The sequence below is a fragment of the Muntiacus reevesi genome, chromosome 7 (genome assembly GCF_963930625.1).
Source record: "Muntiacus reevesi chromosome 7, mMunRee1.1, whole genome shotgun sequence".
Lineage (NCBI taxonomy): Eukaryota > Metazoa > Chordata > Mammalia > Artiodactyla > Cervidae > Muntiacus > Muntiacus reevesi.
Genome location: NC_089255.1, coordinates 12475329 through 12494679, shown reverse-complemented (window position 1 = coordinate 12494679; position 19351 = coordinate 12475329). Strand labels below are relative to the sequence as shown.

General features: G+C 36.3%; 2 protein-coding genes across 6 annotated transcripts in view; one reads left to right on the top strand and one right to left on the bottom strand.

Annotated features, from left to right (window-relative positions):
• The window catches only part of DENND4A (DENN domain containing 4A), a 114366-nt gene that overhangs the window by 91566 nt on the left and 3449 nt on the right, over positions 1-19351 (top strand). For 3 of the 5 annotated variants that reach the window (XM_065941601.1, XM_065941600.1, XM_065941602.1), the window contains 9 exons: positions 4247-4433; positions 8355-8449; positions 9951-10126; positions 10204-10371; positions 11743-11941; positions 12174-12428; positions 13344-13461; positions 14031-14193; positions 14352-14416. In XM_065941601.1, the coding sequence (XP_065797673.1) occupies positions 4247-4433; positions 8355-8449; positions 9951-10126; positions 10204-10371; positions 11743-11941; positions 12174-12428; positions 13344-13461; positions 14031-14193; positions 14352-14416 (1426 nt within the window). The remainder of the gene's footprint in view (positions 1-4246; positions 4434-8354; positions 8450-9950; positions 10127-10203; positions 10372-11742; positions 11942-12173; positions 12429-13343; positions 13462-14030; positions 14194-14351; positions 14417-19351) is intronic. The other 2 variants (XM_065941604.1, XM_065941605.1) reach the window with 1 other exon arrangement.
• SLC24A1 (solute carrier family 24 member 1) overlaps positions 1625-19351 on the bottom strand; it is a 76385-nt gene continuing 58658 nt past the window's right edge. Inside the window, exon 11 of the mRNA XM_065941611.1 lies at positions 1625-1839. Coding sequence (XP_065797683.1) covers positions 1836-1839 — 4 coding nt within the window. The 3' untranslated portion in view covers positions 1625-1835. The remainder of the gene's footprint in view (positions 1840-19351) is intronic.

The following is a 19351-nucleotide window of genomic DNA, read 5'->3' as shown; positions in this document are numbered from 1 at the left end:
ATTCTCCAGGCCAGAATACTGGAGTGGGTACCCTTAAGTACTTACTTAAAGTCATCAGAGAACTGCTAAAACAACTAGAAAATAGACGGACAAGATTCTAGAGAGGAGAATCTCAGAGATGAGCTGAAGTCCTATAGCTACTTTTTCCATGAGGGTGTTTGCTTATTCTGAGTACAGAGTAAAAGGTTACAAATTCAGGCTTTGTCTTATCAGAGGACTGTGGAGAGGTGAGGGGGCCAGCAGGACTTTGGGGATCTTGTGAAACTGAAGAGACAAAAGTATTTGTCCCTTTGACAAATTTGAGAGTCCTCAGATCCACAAGTTTTTTTTCTTTCAAGACATTTTCCAAATAATGCATGAAACAGGAGTATGAAAAGGTAAGCAATAAAAAAAAAGTTCTCAGCAATTTTATGGTGCTGGGAATACCATAATTTAACTGCTGAGAGCTGAGGGGAGTGGGGGCAGGGAATCTTTGGTACACACACCAGGCCCTTAGATCAAATTCTTGCAGAGCTATGCCTTAGGAACATGAGCAAACCAAAGGTAGACTGCACTTGACCAAAGCTGCAACCTGTGCTGGACTCTGCTCAGTCTGTGATTAGATCAAACCAATCAGTCCTTGCTTTAACAGGAGAAAGTGTGTTCTTTCCAGAGGAACAGAGCATTAACTGGAGTTACAGTTTTTTCTGTGTAGTTTTTTATATTCTGTTATTCAATTAAAAATAGCTATACTGACAGACTTCCCTGGTGGTCCAGTGGTTCTGCCTTCCAATCTAGGGGACATGGGTTCAATTCCTGGTTGAGAAACTAAGGTCCCCCATGCCACAGAGCAACTAAGCCCGTGTGCTGCAAGTAGAGAGCCTACATACTCTAGATCCTGCGCTACACAGCAAGAGAAGCCCACAAGCCATATTGAAGACCCAGTGCAGCCAAAAGAAAATGCACAGCTCTACTGAGAGACAAGGACCATAACAGGAAAAACAGATGGTGGAGGAAATAGACCTTCAGGTGATCTAAATATTTGAATTAGCTAGGTACTTGGAAGTAATTGCAATATGTCCAAGAAAATAGAGGAAAGGGTTTAAAAAAAAAAACTAGAAGGATGGAAAATTTCCCCAAATAATTACCTATTGAAAAGAACCAGTGTAAATTCTAGAAGTGAAGAAGATGTGAAATTAAAAATACAGTTGTTGGATTTAACAGCAGACAAAACACAGGAGAAGAAAAATTAGTTGAACTTGATGGGAGTTAGTAGAAAATATCCACACGGAAGTATAGACAGGAAAAAAAAAAAAAAGGGAAAATACTGGAAAGAATATGTGGTTTAGTGGAACTGCCTAACATTGATGTAATTGAGTTCCAGAAGAAGAAAGAACGGGGTAGAAAGAAAATTTTAAAAGCTAATTGCTGTGAATTTTCCAAAAGTGATTAAAGATTAAAGATTAAAGATGTCACATATTTGGAAGATATATTAATGTCAGGCAGAATAAGTGCAAAAAAAAAAAAAAAAGACCCATAGGCATCTAATGTTAGACGAAAATGAAATACAAAGAAAACCTTAAAAGGAGCCAAAGAAAAGAGATATATTACCTTCAAAAGAGTAACAATATGTTTCCGGGGCGACTTGTACTGAAGGAGGATTCCAAATGGGTCGCGGCCGCAGTCGCTTCCCACAGAGGGAGCTTAGGTGGTCCCGGTCCACATCCCGGGAAGGAGAATGCAGGCGCCGAGAAAGGTCCTCTCCAGGAGCGAGATTGGAGAAGCTGCTCTCGATCCCTGCACAGAAGGCGTTTCAAGTCCCCAAGACGACATAGATCCACATTTCCTTCCCCTTCTCAGCTGAAAGAAACAAGAGATGAGAAGAAAGAAACAAAAAGCAAAGAACATCAGATAACTGAGGAAGACAGAGGGCGAAACAGAGAAAGGAATAGAAATGATGAGTTAATGGGATTTGCCTCCTTTGACTCCACAAAAGGGAAAAAGGTGATGGCTGTGTAAATGCCTATACCATAAATGTGTCTCAGAAGAGAAAGTATAAGCAGTACATGAATGGAAAAGGTGGATTCAACAGAACTTTGGATTTCATTGCATGAGAACTGAAGTGTTGAAGAATGACCTTTTCTCCCTCATCTTGATCAGAACAGTGGATTTTGTATTTAATATGCATCAAAAACAGGATCATAGTCCTTCCTCCTTGTAAAGTAAGAAAATCTTATTTATGATGTGTGTCGTTCACTTACCCTGCCCCGCCCCCCCCAAAAAAGTTAAATATTACAGTTTTTTCCTTTGGGAAATATCATTTAGGACAGTCATCAACCCCATTTTTTTGTCCTTATTTCTATGGAAACTGTATATTTTTTTTCTTGGATGCTCTTTGTGACTTAAAAACACATAAAAGTAATTTGGAAGTAAGTTTCTCAAATAAAGCATTAATTTCTTTAAAAAAAAAAGCAACAATAAGAAAACTGACGGTTGTCTTTGGAATAGAAAGTGATGTCAAAAGATGCTGGAAAGACATCTTGATCAGAGTACTGAAAGAAAATGCTGCCAATGTGTTTTTCTGTACCCAGCAAAAATATTCTTTAAAAATTTGGGTGATTTCTCCAAAGAAGACATACAGGCTAACAAACACATGAAAAGATGCTCAACATCACTCATTATCAGAGAAATGCAAATCAAAATGACAATGAGGTACCATCTCATGCCAGTCCAGGACATTGAAGCAACCTAGATGTCCATCGGCAGGCGAATGGATAAGAAAACTTGGTACATATACACAATGGAATATTATTCAGCTATTAAAAAGAATGCATTTGAATCAGTTCTAATAAGGTGGATGAAACTGGAGCCTATTATACAGAATGAAGTAAGTCAGAAAGAAAAACACCAATACAGTATATTGACGCATATATATGGAATTTAGAAAGATGGTGACGATAACCCTATATGTGAGACAGCAAAAGAGACACAGATGTAAAGAACAGACTTTTGGACTCTGTGGGAGAAGGCGAGGGTGGGATGATTTGAGAGAATAGCATTGAAACATGTATATTATCATATGTAAAATAGATCGCCAGTCCAGGTTTGATGCATGAGACAGGGTGCTCAGGGCTGATGCAGTGGGATGACCCTGAGGGATGGGAGATGGGATGGGGAGGAAGGTGGCAGGGGGGTTCAGGATGGGGAACACATGTACACCCATGGCTGATTCATGTCAGTGTATGGCAAAAACCACCACAATGTTGTAAAGTAATTAGCCTCCAATTAAAAAATAAAATTAAACAAGCAAAAAAATTGGGTGAAAATTTTATTTCCACTGTGGTAACATAAGGCCACTAAAACCTATCTCTCCACTTACAACTAAAAACTCCAGACAAAATACAGAAAAGCGACTATCTAAGGATTCTGAAAAATAAAAGCAGCAGATCATGAAGAAAATTTCCCATTTTCTTTCTTATGCATCTTTGCCCTAAGAGCAGGTCCCAGTCACAGTGTGGCCTGGCATCCTGGCAGCTAAAACTTCAGGAGAATCCTCATATTGCCTGGAGAGAGGAACCGGGGAAGGGGATCTCTGGGCAGGAGAGCATGAGGGAAGTTGTGAAAGGATTCCTGATTCTGTCTATAGCCCACACAAGTATGCATCTCACCCTTGAGCTTACACGCACATGGCATAGATGCAGACCAGCATGGAGGACAAGGTTTAGAGAACTAAACTGAGTATTAAATCACCACCTACAAAAATCAAAACACAAATTACAAGCTGAACATAACTCAGCTGACTGCCTGCTAAAACAAATAGCACAACATTCTCCAAGAGATTGTAACAGTACCCAGACTAGACAGTAACTTTCACGGGATTCAGGAATAATAACCTGGATTGCTATGGAAAAGAATAAAATGTGAACAAATAAAATTAAAAGAGAATAAAATGTAATTTTCTAGTGGTATCATCCTGGACTGGGATTTGCAGGGAAGAAAATTAACAATAAACAAAGGCTTAAAGTTAGCAGTTATGTAACAGGTATCTGCTTTGATCTAAGAAATTCTGCCATAAAAATTCATCTCCAGCTCATGTTTGTCCAAATTAGGATGCCCTTGTAAAATTGGCTGGTTTTTTTTTTTCCGCTAGAAGTTATAATGTTGATTAATTGATCATTTGAGTAATTAGGCATTTCCTCTGCCTTAGAAGTGACCTTTTAAATAACTTTAAATATGAAGGAAATTAAGCTTATAATTATGTCCTTAGGATCAAAGTTCTGACCGTACCAGTCTTTCTTCAGTGGGAGCCCAGGATTCTGAATCTACCTCTTTAACAGATGAAGATGTCTGCCATGAGCTGGAAGGAGCCACTTCTCAGGAGAGCAGCGCCACTTCAGGGACTAAGGGGGTTGATTTCAGCAGAACAAGCCTGGAAAGTTCTGCCTCCTTAGAAGGTTTGTCCAGGCACTTCTGTCATGCTGCATTTGATATGTGGTACCTTTACTTTTTCTCCTTTATATTTTAATTTTGTAAATGATTTGCATGGCCCAAAGCAAGAGAGAACCAAGGCACTTCCAGAGAACTCTAGCGTCTGTCCTCATTCCTTCAGCTTGCTTTCTCCTTGTCCCTAGAGGTAGCCATTTTTGTTCATTTTTTATTTATCCTTTCATTGTTGCTTTTTAAAAATATATATATACTTTTAAAAGCATGTGTGTTGTGTTTGTGTGTTCTTAATACCTCCTTGCCTTCTTACTCAAAAGGTAACATAACTGTTAAACAATTAACTGTTACTTGCTTTTTTCACTTAGCACCGTATTCTGAAGAACATTTCATATCATCACATAGCATTGTTCCTCTTTCATTTTTAAGGTTGCACTGTTCATCGTATGTGACTGAATCAGTTTATTTTAACCACTTCCCTGTTAATGGGCTTTAAATTCTCAGTCTTTAACTGTTATGAATAATGCTATGATGCACATGTGCCATATTATATTTTTGCCAGGGTAGCTTTAGAAGATCTTCCAAGTTCTTCCTTGAAGTGATATTGCCAAGTTCCTTCCTCAGGGCTATATAATTTGGTATTCCCACAGGTCGTGTAGACAAACACCCATTTCCCAGCAGCCTTGTGAAGAAAATTTGTTAGCACACTTTTGAATTTTTGCCATCTGATAGGTGAAGAGTGTATTTCAATTAATTTTCATTTATATTTATTTTATAAATTGCATATCTATTTGTACATTCAGGGACGATTTGTATTTCTTTTTCTGTGAACTGTCTTTTGCCTACATTTCACTTTCACTTGTTGGTCGCCCCCCCACCTTTTTTTTTTTTAAGTTTTAATAGCTCTTTTTTATATTAGGGAATTAATCCTTTGTCTTTTATATCAGTGGCAGATGCTTTTTCCACGTGTGTCAAATTTCGGGGTTTTGTTCCCCCACATAAAAGTTTTAAATTTTGTATCATTAGAATTATCAGTTTTTGCCCTATTACTTCTGGATTTTGAGTCATTGGGAAAGATTTTCCCTTCCCCTAGGTTCACCACTACTTTCTTCAGTACTTCTCTCATTCCCCCTTTAACATTCTCTGGGATCAGCAGACTTTTTCTATAAAGGGCCATATTGTAAATAGTTTCAGTTTTGTGGGATATATATATATATATATATGTATATATATATATCAGTACTTTTAAACTGTAAAAATCATTCTTGAGGTCATACAAAAATAGATTTGACTCCTGATTTAGATATTTAACCATTTGAAATTTATCCTGGTATATCATGTGAGGAATGAACATATAATATTTTTAAAATTTGCATATTTACTATTTTAAAAAGCTTTTATTGTGGAAGTATTCAAACAATCACAAAAGTAGAAGGAACAGCACAACAAACTCCCATGTATCCTTCATGCAACTTCAACAGTTATCAACAAATGGCCACTGGAGAAGGAAATGGCAACCCACTCCAGTACTCTTGCCTGGAGAATTCCATGGACAGAGGAGCCTGGCGGGCTACAGTCCACGGGATCGCAGGGTTGAACACGACTGTGAGACTAACTTTCACTTTCAGTCATTAATACAACATTGCATTTCAACTACTTCAATAAAAATTAATTTTTAAAAAATGGTCAATCTTGTTTTATCTTATCCCCTCTGTCTTCTGCTGCCAACATTTTTTCTTGCCCCACTGAACTATTTTAAAGTAAATCCCAAACAATATATAATTTTATTCATAAATACTGCAGCGTGTATTTCTAAAACCTAAGGACTTTAATGTTATATCTTTTTTAACTTTTTTATTAAAGTTACTTAGTTTAAGAAATTTATTTACTCTGTTATACATGTACTATGTGCATTTTTATGTATGTAAATATTTTCCATGTCACAAATTGAGAACAACAGAATAACCAGTATCAGGTTAAGATAACAGTTCAATAACAGCATCCAGATCCCCCTCTCATGCCCACATCTACGCACCACTCCCTACACAGGTGAACATTATCTTAACGCTGTAGTCAGCCATTTTTTAACATTTGTATGGACTCATGCAGTATGTAAGTGAAAGTGAAAGTTGCTCAGTCCTGTCTGACTCTGCAACCCCATGGACTATATACAGTCCATGGAATTCTCCAGGCCAGAATCCTGAAGCGGGTAGCCTTTCCCTTCTCCGGGTGGTCTTTCCAACCCAGGATTGAACCCAGGTCTCCCGCCTGGCAGACGATTCTTTACCAGCTGAGCCACAAGGGACGCCCTTTAGACCTTAGGGGATAGCTCAGTTAGTAAACAATCTGCCCACAATGTGGGAGACTTGGGTTCAATCCTGGGTTGGAAAGATCTCCTGGAGAAGGGAAAGGCTACCCACTCCAGTATTCTGGCCTGGAGAATTCCATGGATTGCATAGTCTATGAGATTGCAGAGTCGGACGAGACTGAGCAACTTTCACTTTTCACAGTATGTATCTTTTGTGAAGCATTCATTTTTTAAAACAAAATTGTAATATCATATTTCTTAACGTGTCAATGTTTATTACATAATATATAAAAATATATATAGTTTAAATTTTCACAACTATCTCATAAAACTCTTTTTATAGATGGTTTGTTCAAGTTGAGACCCAGACAGGGTCTATTTGTTGCATTTGTTTGATGTCTATTAACTCCCTCTCATCTTCATTCCCTGTATTCTTCCCCCCTTGTCGTATAATCAGGTGATTAGCTCCCCCCTCTTATTTTTTTCTAACATACAAGAAGAGTTTATTGAACTAACTAAATAAGATAACCTCACATCCTGATTCACTTTGCTAAAAAGAATATTCTGTGCTGTAGATTGATTAGATACAAAAGGTAGACTGCCAGCATAAATGATTGATGTAGTCAAGGCTAATAGAGAGCAATTTTGAACTAGCTTTAGCAGAGGGAGGCGGAATTACAGAAGGTTATTGGAAGGCCATCAGGAAAGAACTGCAGATACCACCATTTCTAAGCATCTAGGATGATACGAGGCTTCAGCTCTCTCTCTGCATCTCTGTGAGGCAGGGGCTTGGGCTCACAGAAGGTCTAGAGCTTTTTTTCCTCTTGGAATTTATTTGCTGAAGCAGTTGGATCATTAGTCTGGATTATGCTGATTGCATCCCCATAGTGGTATTTCATGTTCTCCTGTCCTCTCTCTTTCTTGGAACTACTGGTTTATACCGTTACTTTGTTTTAATACCTTTATATTTATAAAAATACCAGTGTTCATTCATCAAATGTAGTAACTAGAGAGAAAAAAGTATAGAAGTATAGATTACCTCCAGTTTTCCTAACTAGATATAGCCACTGTCAGCAATCGACTTGACCACAGAACTATTCTCACTTTTTGTTGTTGTCATTTTAATACCTACTCATATCTCTTTGCTCTTAAGACTATACTTGGAAGCTCTTCCCTAGTACTTACGAGCGATATTACACTTCCAGATTTTAAAGAGTCTGACTAGGCAGAAAGTTAGCTAGTAATTCTTTCCATGATCTGAAATAAGATCAGCTGTTTTATACTTTTTAAACTTTAGAACTAAACACTTTCTTATATCTTAATCATGTGACAATAGAAACAGCAAAATAGTAATTACAAACAATTGGTATGCTTCCTAGCCTGTACATGCAGTGTGCTTAATAATTGAGTAATGAAAATAAGTGAGTGATGAATTAAAATACATTTCCTTAGGTGTATACGCAAAAGACAAATGCACACTTGAAAAACATTTTTTATTATTTATGTGTTTTTTCTTAAATTTTAAATAGGACAGTTTGACATTTTACCGGAGAATTTGAGAGAGAGATTCTCACATCCTTTCTTATTAATTTTAATATTTTGCTGTTTGTTTTTTAATAATGAACAGGATCCTTATCCAAGTTTGCCTTACCTGGGAAATCAGAGGTGGCATCTTCCTGCAACACAAGTAATACAAATATCTTCCAGAACTATGCAATGGAGGTACAATTTTAATCAAAAGAATATCTTAATGTGCTACTTAGTAAAATTTCTTAAATATTGATAGTCTCTGGTAGAGTGATAAAATTAAATATATGGCATCTGAAAATTTCAGAATGTATATTACACGTGAATAAACTTAAAATGTCTATGACTTTTTCTGTTTAGAAAAGTTCCATACTTCCTTTGATAGCACTTTTATTTTCAGCATTTATATTTGACCCTTGTTTTATGTATGTCCTCTTTCAATAGTTATTTTGCTTCTTAAACACTTTTAACTAGTTTCACTGTGTAGGCACACTTTTTGGATGAGGATACTGGGAGCGGTTTTGGCATTTGTGTCCACTTTTTCCATCATGTTTTTCATTCTTTGTATCAGTCTAATATAGATATCTGCTGGATATGCTGCTATATCCCGTTTTCTTACAGTGAAAAGGTTTTACTTTTATACTTTAAAAGTTTCCCCTAATTTTTCTGCAAAAATTGCTTCCAAATACATTTGTGACTGTTGCTATTTCACACTAATTTGCATAAATTTGGAAAATAAATTTGCATGCAGTTGGAAATAAATGATGAACACCAATGTCGCAATTTACAGAGTTTCTGATGGCTTCACAAATTCTATATTTTATTAATGTAATGACAACAGTATTTACATTTCTCTCTAGCAATGCTTCTTAAACTGTCTGTAGTGAAAGACCAGGGGTTTTTTGGTTGTTGCTGTTTTTAATTTCCAATTTGTCATGACTGATACTCTTGTAAAATCTGTTGATCACCAACTTAGCTGTTGCAGAAATGACCAGTTACTTTAAAGGTCCCCAGATCCTCTTCTCCTTTCTTTACTTAGCTCATCACAAGTCAGTAAGAGTTTGTAGACCACCTCTTCTCTGCTGACCACACTTTGAGTAGCACAGATCTGTAACATGGAATTACCAGTACCTATTTTGTGTATTAACAAATGAATGCTTGGGTTTAATTTTCCATTAATAAAATTGTGTGTGTGTGTGTGCGCGCGCGCGTGCTGTGCTGTTTCCAGTCAGTGTCCCAACTGTTTGCAACCCTATAGACTGTAGCCCTCCAGACTCCTCAGTCCATGGGGTTCTCCAGGCAAGAATACTGAAGTGGGTTGCCATGCCCTCCTCCAGGTTATGGTCCCAAACCAGGGATCGAACCACCATCTCTTATGTCTCCTAAAATCGGCAGGCGGGTTCTTTACCACTAGTACCACCTGGGAAGCCCAATAAAATCATGGCACATTTTATAGTACATAATTATAATGGTAAAAATGCTCACTGAAATGCAAGTTTCCCTTCCAGGCAAAAATTTTGGAATAGACTTAGCTGAAATAAAGATGAGTGTATTATATAATGTACTGATACTAATCCGTTTTTTTTGTTTGTAACTTCTAAATCATTCTTAATTTTAGCTTTCCAATAGATTTATTAATTGAAATAATTTTGTGCACTCACTAGCTTACTTTATAAAGTGCTGTTTTCTCCCATAGGTCCTTATCTCAAGCTGCTCTCGGTGTAAAACCTGTGACTGTCTGGTCCACGACGAGGAAATCATGGCTGGCTGGACAGCAGATGACTCAAATCTCAATACTACCTGCCCGTTTTGTGGCAGTCTTTTCTTGCCCTTTCTGAATATAGAGATAAGAGATTTAAGACGACCTGGAAGGTAATGATTCACGTTTTTGTTTTTTTTTCTTTGTGTTTAAGGATCATGTTTCCTAGACTGTCTCTTTTCTCAAAAAGCTCCTTTCTTTCACATTACAGATACTTTTTGAAGTCAAGCCCATCTACAGAAAATATACATTTTCCATCCTCCTTTTCAAGTCAGACAAGGCAGTCTTGCATCTCAGCATCAACCTCTGGTCTTGACACATCTCTTCTCTCTGTTCAAGGGAGTTTTGATCTGAATAGGTAATTATGATTATGTGGAACTATATGTTAACAACATATACATTTCCATTTATGACAGAAAAATTAGCTGACCATTTTAAGATTTAAATCTCTATGTATAATAGATTTATTATCATAAATTCCTATTCCTAATTAAAATAATATTGAAATTCTCTAATAATCTAAATGTTTCAACAGTTAATAGTTTATGCTTTATGGGCTTCCCTGGTGGCCCAGTGGTTAAGAATCTGCCTACCAATGCAAGGGACACGGGTTTGATCCCTGATCTGGAAAGATCCCACATGCCGCAGGGCAGCTAAGCCCGTTCACTACAACCACTGAGCCCCGCAGTCTAGAGCCCACACTCCACAACGAGAGAAGCCTGCGCACCGCAACTCGAGTCATCCCCGCTCACCACAGCTAGAGAAAGCCCACGCACAGCAACAAAGAGCCAGTGAAGCCTTAAATAAATACATAATTTAAAACCAGTTTATACTTCAAGAATCCCCAAAGTTTAATTAAATACATAATTTAAAAACAGTTTATACTTCAAGAATCCCCAAAGTTTAAGCTGTATAATTCACGTATGATAATGTTTACTATTATTTTAAAGGTAAAAATTATGTAGAACACTTGAAGTTTATAATGAACATCTTTCTCTTATCTCTCTTTTGAGGAATTAAGTCAGTACTAACATATTTCTACTTTGTAGTATTTAATTTTCTATTTAGGAATATTTAATAATCTAAGAAAACATTTGGAGCTGTTAGATGAACTGTAAAGTCAAACTAAGAATTATACAGTAAGCCTAATACAAGTAAATCTGTGCTTAGAACAAAGGCTACTATCATCTCCATTTTGGAGAAGTGCCAAATGCAGTAAATAGAGCTGGGCAGAAGAAGTCACATTGGTAACTGCACCTGCAGAAGAAAATGCATTCGTGGTACTGGCAGGCTAGCGTGACCTGCTAGCCTGCTTTGATCCTGATTGCTTTGACTACAAAGCTGCAAGTCTGGGTGTGTGCATTCTTTCATCACAGGTCTTCTATAGCCCTTTCTTTGACTGTCTCCCACTAGTTCTGACTCCTAAGGAATAGGTGCCTGTTGTTTCTGCTTTGTATCCCTGGGCTTACTGTGGTTTCTCGGTATAAGTTGTCCACTAAATGTTCTGAACAAATGAATGACTTATATTTAAAGGTTACTGGTAAAAAGGAAATTTAACATGACTAGACTACTTTAAGCTGTATCCTTTCTCCCAAGCCAAAGCCACCTTACACCTTTCCTTTGTTTTACTTTGTTACGTGCAGCTCTGAATCTAAAGAGAACATGCTCAGATGAAATAAAACAAATCTAGAGAATGATATGGTTTTTTTTTCCTTTTTTAACATCCAAGCAAATCTAAGCCGCTGGAAAATACATGTGCCCGAAGTATTCAGATCCCTGCTGATAAATCAAAAGCAGCTATGTCAAAATGTCCGATATTTCCAATGGCCAGGAGTGTTAGTACTTACGGCACCTTGGATAAGGAAGACATTGGAGGGCAGAAGCTCATTCCTACAGGCAGCCTGCCAACTACTTTACAAGGCGCTGCAGTATGTATTTTGGTGTTTTTTACAGTTTGGATATTGATGATTTGCATTTGATTTTGTTCCCCTTGTGCTAAAAAGCCTCATAAGCTTCAATTTTATTATTATTAAGAAGGCTATCTTGTTATATTATACAATTACATTTCTAATTATGTAGAAGTCATTGATAAGCATATAAAAAAATGATTTAGTATCATCATCTTGTATTTGCTGTTTACAGTTTTTATTTACTCAACAGGATTCTTTAGGATTAGAATGGCATCTCCCAAGTCCAGATCCTATCACTGTTCCATATCTTAGTCCATTAGTGGTATGGAAGGAACTTGAAAGCTTACTGGAAAATGAAGGTGATCGTGCAATAACAGTGGCAGACTTTGTGGACCATCATCCAATTGTTTTTTGGAACCTGGTGTGGTATTTTAGACGTCTTGACTTACCCAGTAATTTACCTGGATTGATTCTTTCTTCTGAGCATTGTAACAAGTATTCGAAGGTAAGAGAGTAAGAATTATCTAAAATTCAGTGCTACTGTCATCACTGTAATGTTCGCATATTCCTAATGACAAGAAAGTAATTTTGTGCTAAATATTTTTAATAACCATCCGAATCAATAAAATTGTTGTAAATAATTTTTCTTCTTGCTGTTCAGCAGTAAGACAGTCATGTTTTTTGGACTTCTTATAAAAGTTTACACAAAATGGACTTGGCTTTTTGTTATAGCCTCAAGAATAAACTGTAAATGACTCTTGTAAGATGACTTTATGAGTTGGCCCCACTCATGCCTCATACCTCCTTCAAGAACAAGCCTAGCGCTTTAGGAGGACGTCTGTAATTCACATTGCAGTCATGTGCTAGCTACCATTCTCTTCATTCCTCTACTCTAAGTTTTCATTTGACATTTAGGTAGTTTGTTGTATGTTCACTTGCATTTTTTATTTTTTTTCCTCTTTCATTATGCTCTCACTGCCACTAAACGGCAAGGTATCCAAGTTTAGGAGCTTTGTCCTCTCTTCTTGTCCTTCACGTCTGTGATTGTGCCTGTGCTTGGATGGTCAATGAGTGAGTGACTGAGAGGTTAACTCAGTCAGAGTGTCTGTGCTAGGGTCTTGAAATGTTGGAGAATGGGGCTTCTGGATTTATCTTTCTGTGGAGCCTCAGTCGAAAGTTAACTCTTCATGATCTTAGCACTTTGTTAAATCTGCTCCTTTAGGGACCACTGACTTCTCACTCAACCCAGGTCACCTCCCCTCAGTAGGTTATAAAATGCATACAGACCAGTGGTTTTTCTGTCCCTTTCTCTTTTGCACACATACATCCTAAAAAATATTTTTAAGGATCTTTATAAAATATTTACAAAACATTATCATGTAAGGATCATTAATGAGCATTTTTTTATCCTTCAACACAGATTCCTCGCCACTGTATGTCTGAAGACAGTAAATATGTTTTAATACAGATGTTGTGGGACAATATGAAATTACACCAGGATCCAGGACAGCCCTTGTACATCCTCTGGAATGCGCATAGTAAGTGCTGTCATAGAGTACTCTCTACTTGCTTTAAATAGCCTAAACTAATGTGTAACTGACTTTTATTATACTACTTTTTGTCTTACAGGTCAAAATCGTACTCTTTTGTTTGAGAGTGAGTGTTAAGTTTGATGTTTTTAGTGTTATCTACTATGGAAGTCAAGGGGTTTTTGTTTTTTGAGTGATGCTCTGTATGCGGTGGAGGGGTTATATTTTGTAGAGTTCCATTTTTAGCACATTGCTTGTCCCTATTCTTTTTACCTATTTTTTTGTTTCCATCCCAGGCTGCTGATTTAAAATTCCTTCCAGGGGCTGTATTATGGAAAATAGTATTTATAGTTACTTGTGTATTTGAGGCCACAAAAAGCTTATTTTTATCATTATTTGTCTTATTTCTTCCTTTTTTTTTTTCTTTCTTCATTCTTAGATTTCAGTTCTTTTATCTATTGCCCTTAATTTATTTTTACTGCTTTGTAGCTTTTTAAATAGCTATCATTTGCTGCTTAATTACATTCTGCTTTATACACAGAATACTTTTGTTCATCTGCTCTTTTGGTCTTTTACAGCCCAAAAGTATCCAATGGTCCATTTATTGCAAAAAGGTGATAATTCATTTAACCAGGAACTATTGAAAAATATGGTAAAAAGCATTAAAATGAATGACGTCTATGGACCAATGAGTCAGATTTTAGACACACTGAATAAGTGTCCTCATTTTAAAAGACAGAGGTAGGTCGTTCTCTCAAGTGATGTATTGTTCCTCTAAGCAGATTCATATTGTGTGGTGACTTGTTAGACTATCTCATGCTTATATTAACATAAAAAATTTTATAGATGTATACAGATGTATGAATAGTAATATCTTCTCCATTCCTTTTCTCCCCTAGGAGTTTATATAGAGAAATACTGTTTCTCTCATTGGTGGCACTGGGAAGAGAAAACATTGATATAGGTAATTCAGCATAACTTAAAACATGTAATACTTATATATCATGGTATAGTTTTCAAAATGTTTTTATACTGGTAGTATTAATTAGTTTAATATAAGATTTTATTAGTATATTAGAAAAGTTTCTCTTTTAATATAATGTAAAAAATGCTTTGATATTTTGGTCATGTTGGTAATAACAATGATAAATAATGAAAGCTAACATTTTTTGAGGGCTTATTATGTGCCTAACATTGTAGCAAGTACCTCCCATGCTTTATCCCATATAATTCTCAAAAGCCTTATGGAATAGGTACTATTATCATTTCCATATTATTATTGAGGCAGCTGAGGATCCAGGAGGTTAAGGAACTTGAACTTGGGTTTCACAACAATAACAGAATCATATTTGAACCAAGCAGTCTTAATTTCCAGTCCTATGCTTTTAACGATTGTGTCATATCACTAATGGCATTAAGCTTGTTTCAGAAAACATGTAAGGTAGCCAAGTATGTATTTTAGGAGGTCTCAAACATTTTTGGTTGATCATCTTCTCTCAGTTATTGTGCTTGGATTCTTTAGAGTCAGAGACACAAACAGAAAGTAAAAGGATCGAAGAAGATACTCCATGCAAGTGATACTAACAAGGAGGCTGGAGTGACTATATTAATATCAGACAAAGTAGAATTTAGAGTCAAGGAAGGACATTTTATAATGATGAAACAATCCACCAAGAATTATTATTTATAAGAATTATATATGCTGCTAACAACAGAGCCCTCAAATACATGAAGTAAAAACCAGCAGAATTGGAGGGAGAAATAGACATTCAGCCAAAATAATAATAGTTGGATATTTCAGTAATGGGTAGAACAACTAGGCAGTAGATCATAAGGAAACGGAAGACTCAGACAGCACTGTAAACCATCCAGACCTAAGAAATATCTACAGAGCCCTCCACCCAACAACAAAATACATACTTTTTTCCACTGCATATGGAATATTGTCCAAGATAAACCAAACGATAAGCCATAAAGTAAGTCTCTCAATACATTTTTATTTATTTATTTTTTTTTCAATACATTTTTAAAAAGTTGCCATAAAGTAAGTCTCTCAATACATTTTTAAAAAGTTGGAAATCATACAAAGTATATTCTCTAACCACACTATAAGGAAAAGAGAGATCAATAATAAAAGGAAAATAGGAAATTCACAAGTATATGGAAATTAAACAACACACTCCTAAATAACAAATTGGTCCAAAAAGTCATTAGATAATACTTTTGAGATAAATGAAAATAAAATACAATATACCAAAACTTTGAGATTCATTAAAAGCAGTTTCTACCTTAAGAAACTAGAAAAAGAAGAGCAAACTAAACCCAAAGCAAGCAGAAAGAAGGAAATAAATATTTGTGGAAATAAATAAAATAGAGAAAAAAGGGGAAAAAAAATTTTAAATAGAAAAACTGAAATCCAAAGTTTGTTCTTTAAAAAGACCAATAGGGACTGCCCAGACAATCCAGTGGTTAAGACCCCACACCGCCCAGGCAGGGGGCTCGGGCTGAATCACGGGTTGGGGAACTAAGATCCCACATGCTGTTCCTCCAAGTGCAGCCAAAAATTTTTTTATTTTAAAAATAAAAGATCAACAAGATTGAAAAATCTTTAAGCTAGACTAAGAAGACTCAAATTACTGAAATCAGGAATAAAAGGGGGAATATTCCTACTGACCTCACAGAAATAAAAAGAATTATAATAAATAGTTATATATCAACAAATTAGATAACCTAAAAGAGACAAGCAAATTCCTAGAAAGAATAAAACTGACTGAAGATTCGAAAATCTTAATAGACCTGTTACAAGTAAATAGATTGGGTTAGTAATCAAAAATCTTCTCCCTCAGGACCAGATGGTGAATTCTACCAAATGTTTAAAGAAGAATTAACACTGTTTGTTATAGACTGCATGTTTGTGTCCCCCTCCCCAAAATTCATATATATATAAAAGCCCTAATGTGATGGTTTTTGGAAAGTAATTATATCAAGAGGTTGGAGCCTCCAGGATGGGATTAGTATCCTTATAAGAAAAATAAGAGGGAATTTCCTGGCAGTCCAGTAGTTAGGACTCAGCACTTTCACTGCTGCAGCCTGGATTCAACCCTTGGTCGGGGGACTAAGATCCCGCAAGCCAGTCAAAAAGAAAAGAAAAGAAGAGAACTATCCCTCTCACTCTCAGCAATGTGAGGATATTAGGAGAAGACACCTATCTGCAAACCAGAAAGAGTGCTCTCACCAGACATTGCATCTGCTGGCACCTTGATCTTGGACTTCCTAACCTCCAGAACAGTTGAGAAATAATTGTTCATCATTTAAGCCACCCAGTCTATGGTATTCTGTTATAGCAGCCCAAACTAAAACACTAATCCTTCATAAACTCTGACCAAAAAAGTAGAAGAAAAAGAAGTGCTTTCTAACTCATTCTATGCATTAGGCCAAAATCACTGCAGATGGTGACTGCAGCCAAGAAATTAAAAGATGCTTGCTCCTTGGAAGAAAACCTATGACCAACATAGACAGTATATTAAAAAGCAGAGACGTTACTTAGCCAACACAGGTCCATCTAGTCAAAGCTATGGTTTTTCCACTAGTCATATATGGATGTGAGGGTTGGACCATGAAGAAAGCTGAGCACCAAAGAATGATGCTTTTGAACTGTGGTGTTGGAGAAGACTCTTGAGAGTCCCTTGAACTGCAAGGAAATCCAACCAGTCAATCCTAAAGGAAATCAGGCCTGAATATCCATTGGAAGGACTGATGCTGAAGCTGAAGCTCCAATACTTTGGCCACCTGATGCGAAGAGCTGACTCATTGAAAAAGACCCCGATGCTGAGAAAGATTGAAGGCAGGAGGAGAAGGGGACAACAGAGGAGGAGATAGTTGGATAGCATCTCCGACTCAATGGACAGGAGTTTGAGCAAGTTCTGGGAGTTGGTGATGGACAGGGAAGCCTGGCATGCTGCAGTTCATGGGGTTGCAAAGAGTCAGACACGACTGAGCAACTGAACTGAACTGAACCAAGCCCAGACAAAGATGTCACAAGGAAAAAAAACTGAAGAGCAATATCCCTTATTAATATAGATACAGAAATTCTCAACAAAATACTAGTAAACCAAATACAGCAACATATAGAAAGGATCGTATGCCATGACAAAGAGGGATATATCCCAAGGATGCAGTGTTGGTTCAGAATAAAAAAACTCCATTAATGGAATATACCATATTAATAGAATAAAGACAAAAAACCACATGGTATCTCAGTAGACACAGAAAAAACATTTGACAGAATTCAACAAACTAGAAAAATGAGAAACAGAAGGGAATATCTTCACCCTGATAAAGGGCATTTATGAAAAACCCAGAGTTAGCACCATATTCAATGATAAAAAAACAGTCTTCCCTTTAACATCTTGAACAAGAAAAGGATGCCTGCTTCCACACTTCAACACCCTAGCTGGAACAGCCAGGCAAGAAAAAGAAATAAAAGGCATCTAGATTAGAAATGAAGAAGTTAAACTATGTTTATAGCTGACATGATCTTGTATATAGAAAACACTAGAGATTCCAAACCAAATCGAAACAGAACAAAACAAAAACCCCAAAGTACTAGAGTTAATAAATAATAAACTTGGTAAGTTTATAGGATATAAGATCAAGAAACAAAAATCAGCTGAATTTCTATAGCAATACAAAAATAAAATTAAGCAGTCCATTTACAGTAGCATCAAAAAGAATAAAATGCTTAGGAAGTTGTGAAAGACTTGTACAGTGAAAATTACAAACATTTCTCAAAAATCACATATATGAATGGAAACCCACCCCATGTTCATAAATTAGAAGACTAATATTCTTAATATATCAGTACTACTAAAGCAATCTACAGATTTAATACAGTCACCAGTAGTATTTTACAGAAATAGAAAAACCTATCCTAAAATTTATGGAGTCTCAAGGCATCCCAAATAGCCAAAACAGTCTTGAAAAAGAACAAATCTGGAGGATTCACACTAACTGATTCCAAAACTTACAGCAAAGCTACAGTAATCAAAACAGTGGTACCAGGGTAAAGACAGATATATAGGCAAATGAGATAGGATAGAGAGCACATGATTTTTGACAAGAATGCCAAGACTCTTCTGTGGGAAATGAATCTTTTCAATAAATTGTTCTGGGAAAATAGAATATCCACTTACAAAAGAATCAGTTTGGACCCTTATACAAAAATTAACTCAAAAAGGACTGAATACCTAAATGTGAGTCCTAAAATAATCAGAAGAAAGCATAGGACAAAAGCTTCATGACATAGATTTGTCAGATTTCTTGGATATGACACCCAAGGCACAGGCAAAAGGTCAGACAAATAGGGCATTGTGAAAACTGAAGATTTCCATGCATCAAAAGTGGTATCAGTGGTGCAAAAAGACATCCCATAGAATAAGGGAAAATACCTACAAATCATATATCTGAGAAGAGATTAAAATCAAGAATATGTAAAGAATTCCTAAAACTCAACCACATAAAAACAAGTCATTGCAACATGGGCAAAGAGCTTGAATAGACATTTATCCAAAGAAGATATATGGATGGCAAATTAAGTACATGAAAAGATGCTTAACATCACTAATAGGGAAATGCAGATCAAAACTACAATGAGATACCATGTCACATCATTAGATAGAGTAGCTACTATCAAAAACCCCAGAAAAACAAGTGTTTGTAAGAATATGGACAAATCAGAACACTTGTGCATTGTTAGTTGTGATATAAAATGGTATAGCTGCTGTCAAAAACAGTATGGCATTTTCCTTAAAAAATTAAATACAGAATTTCTACGTTATCCAACAGTTTCACTTCTGGGTATATACCCTGAAGAACTGAAGGTAGGGTCTCAAGGAGATAT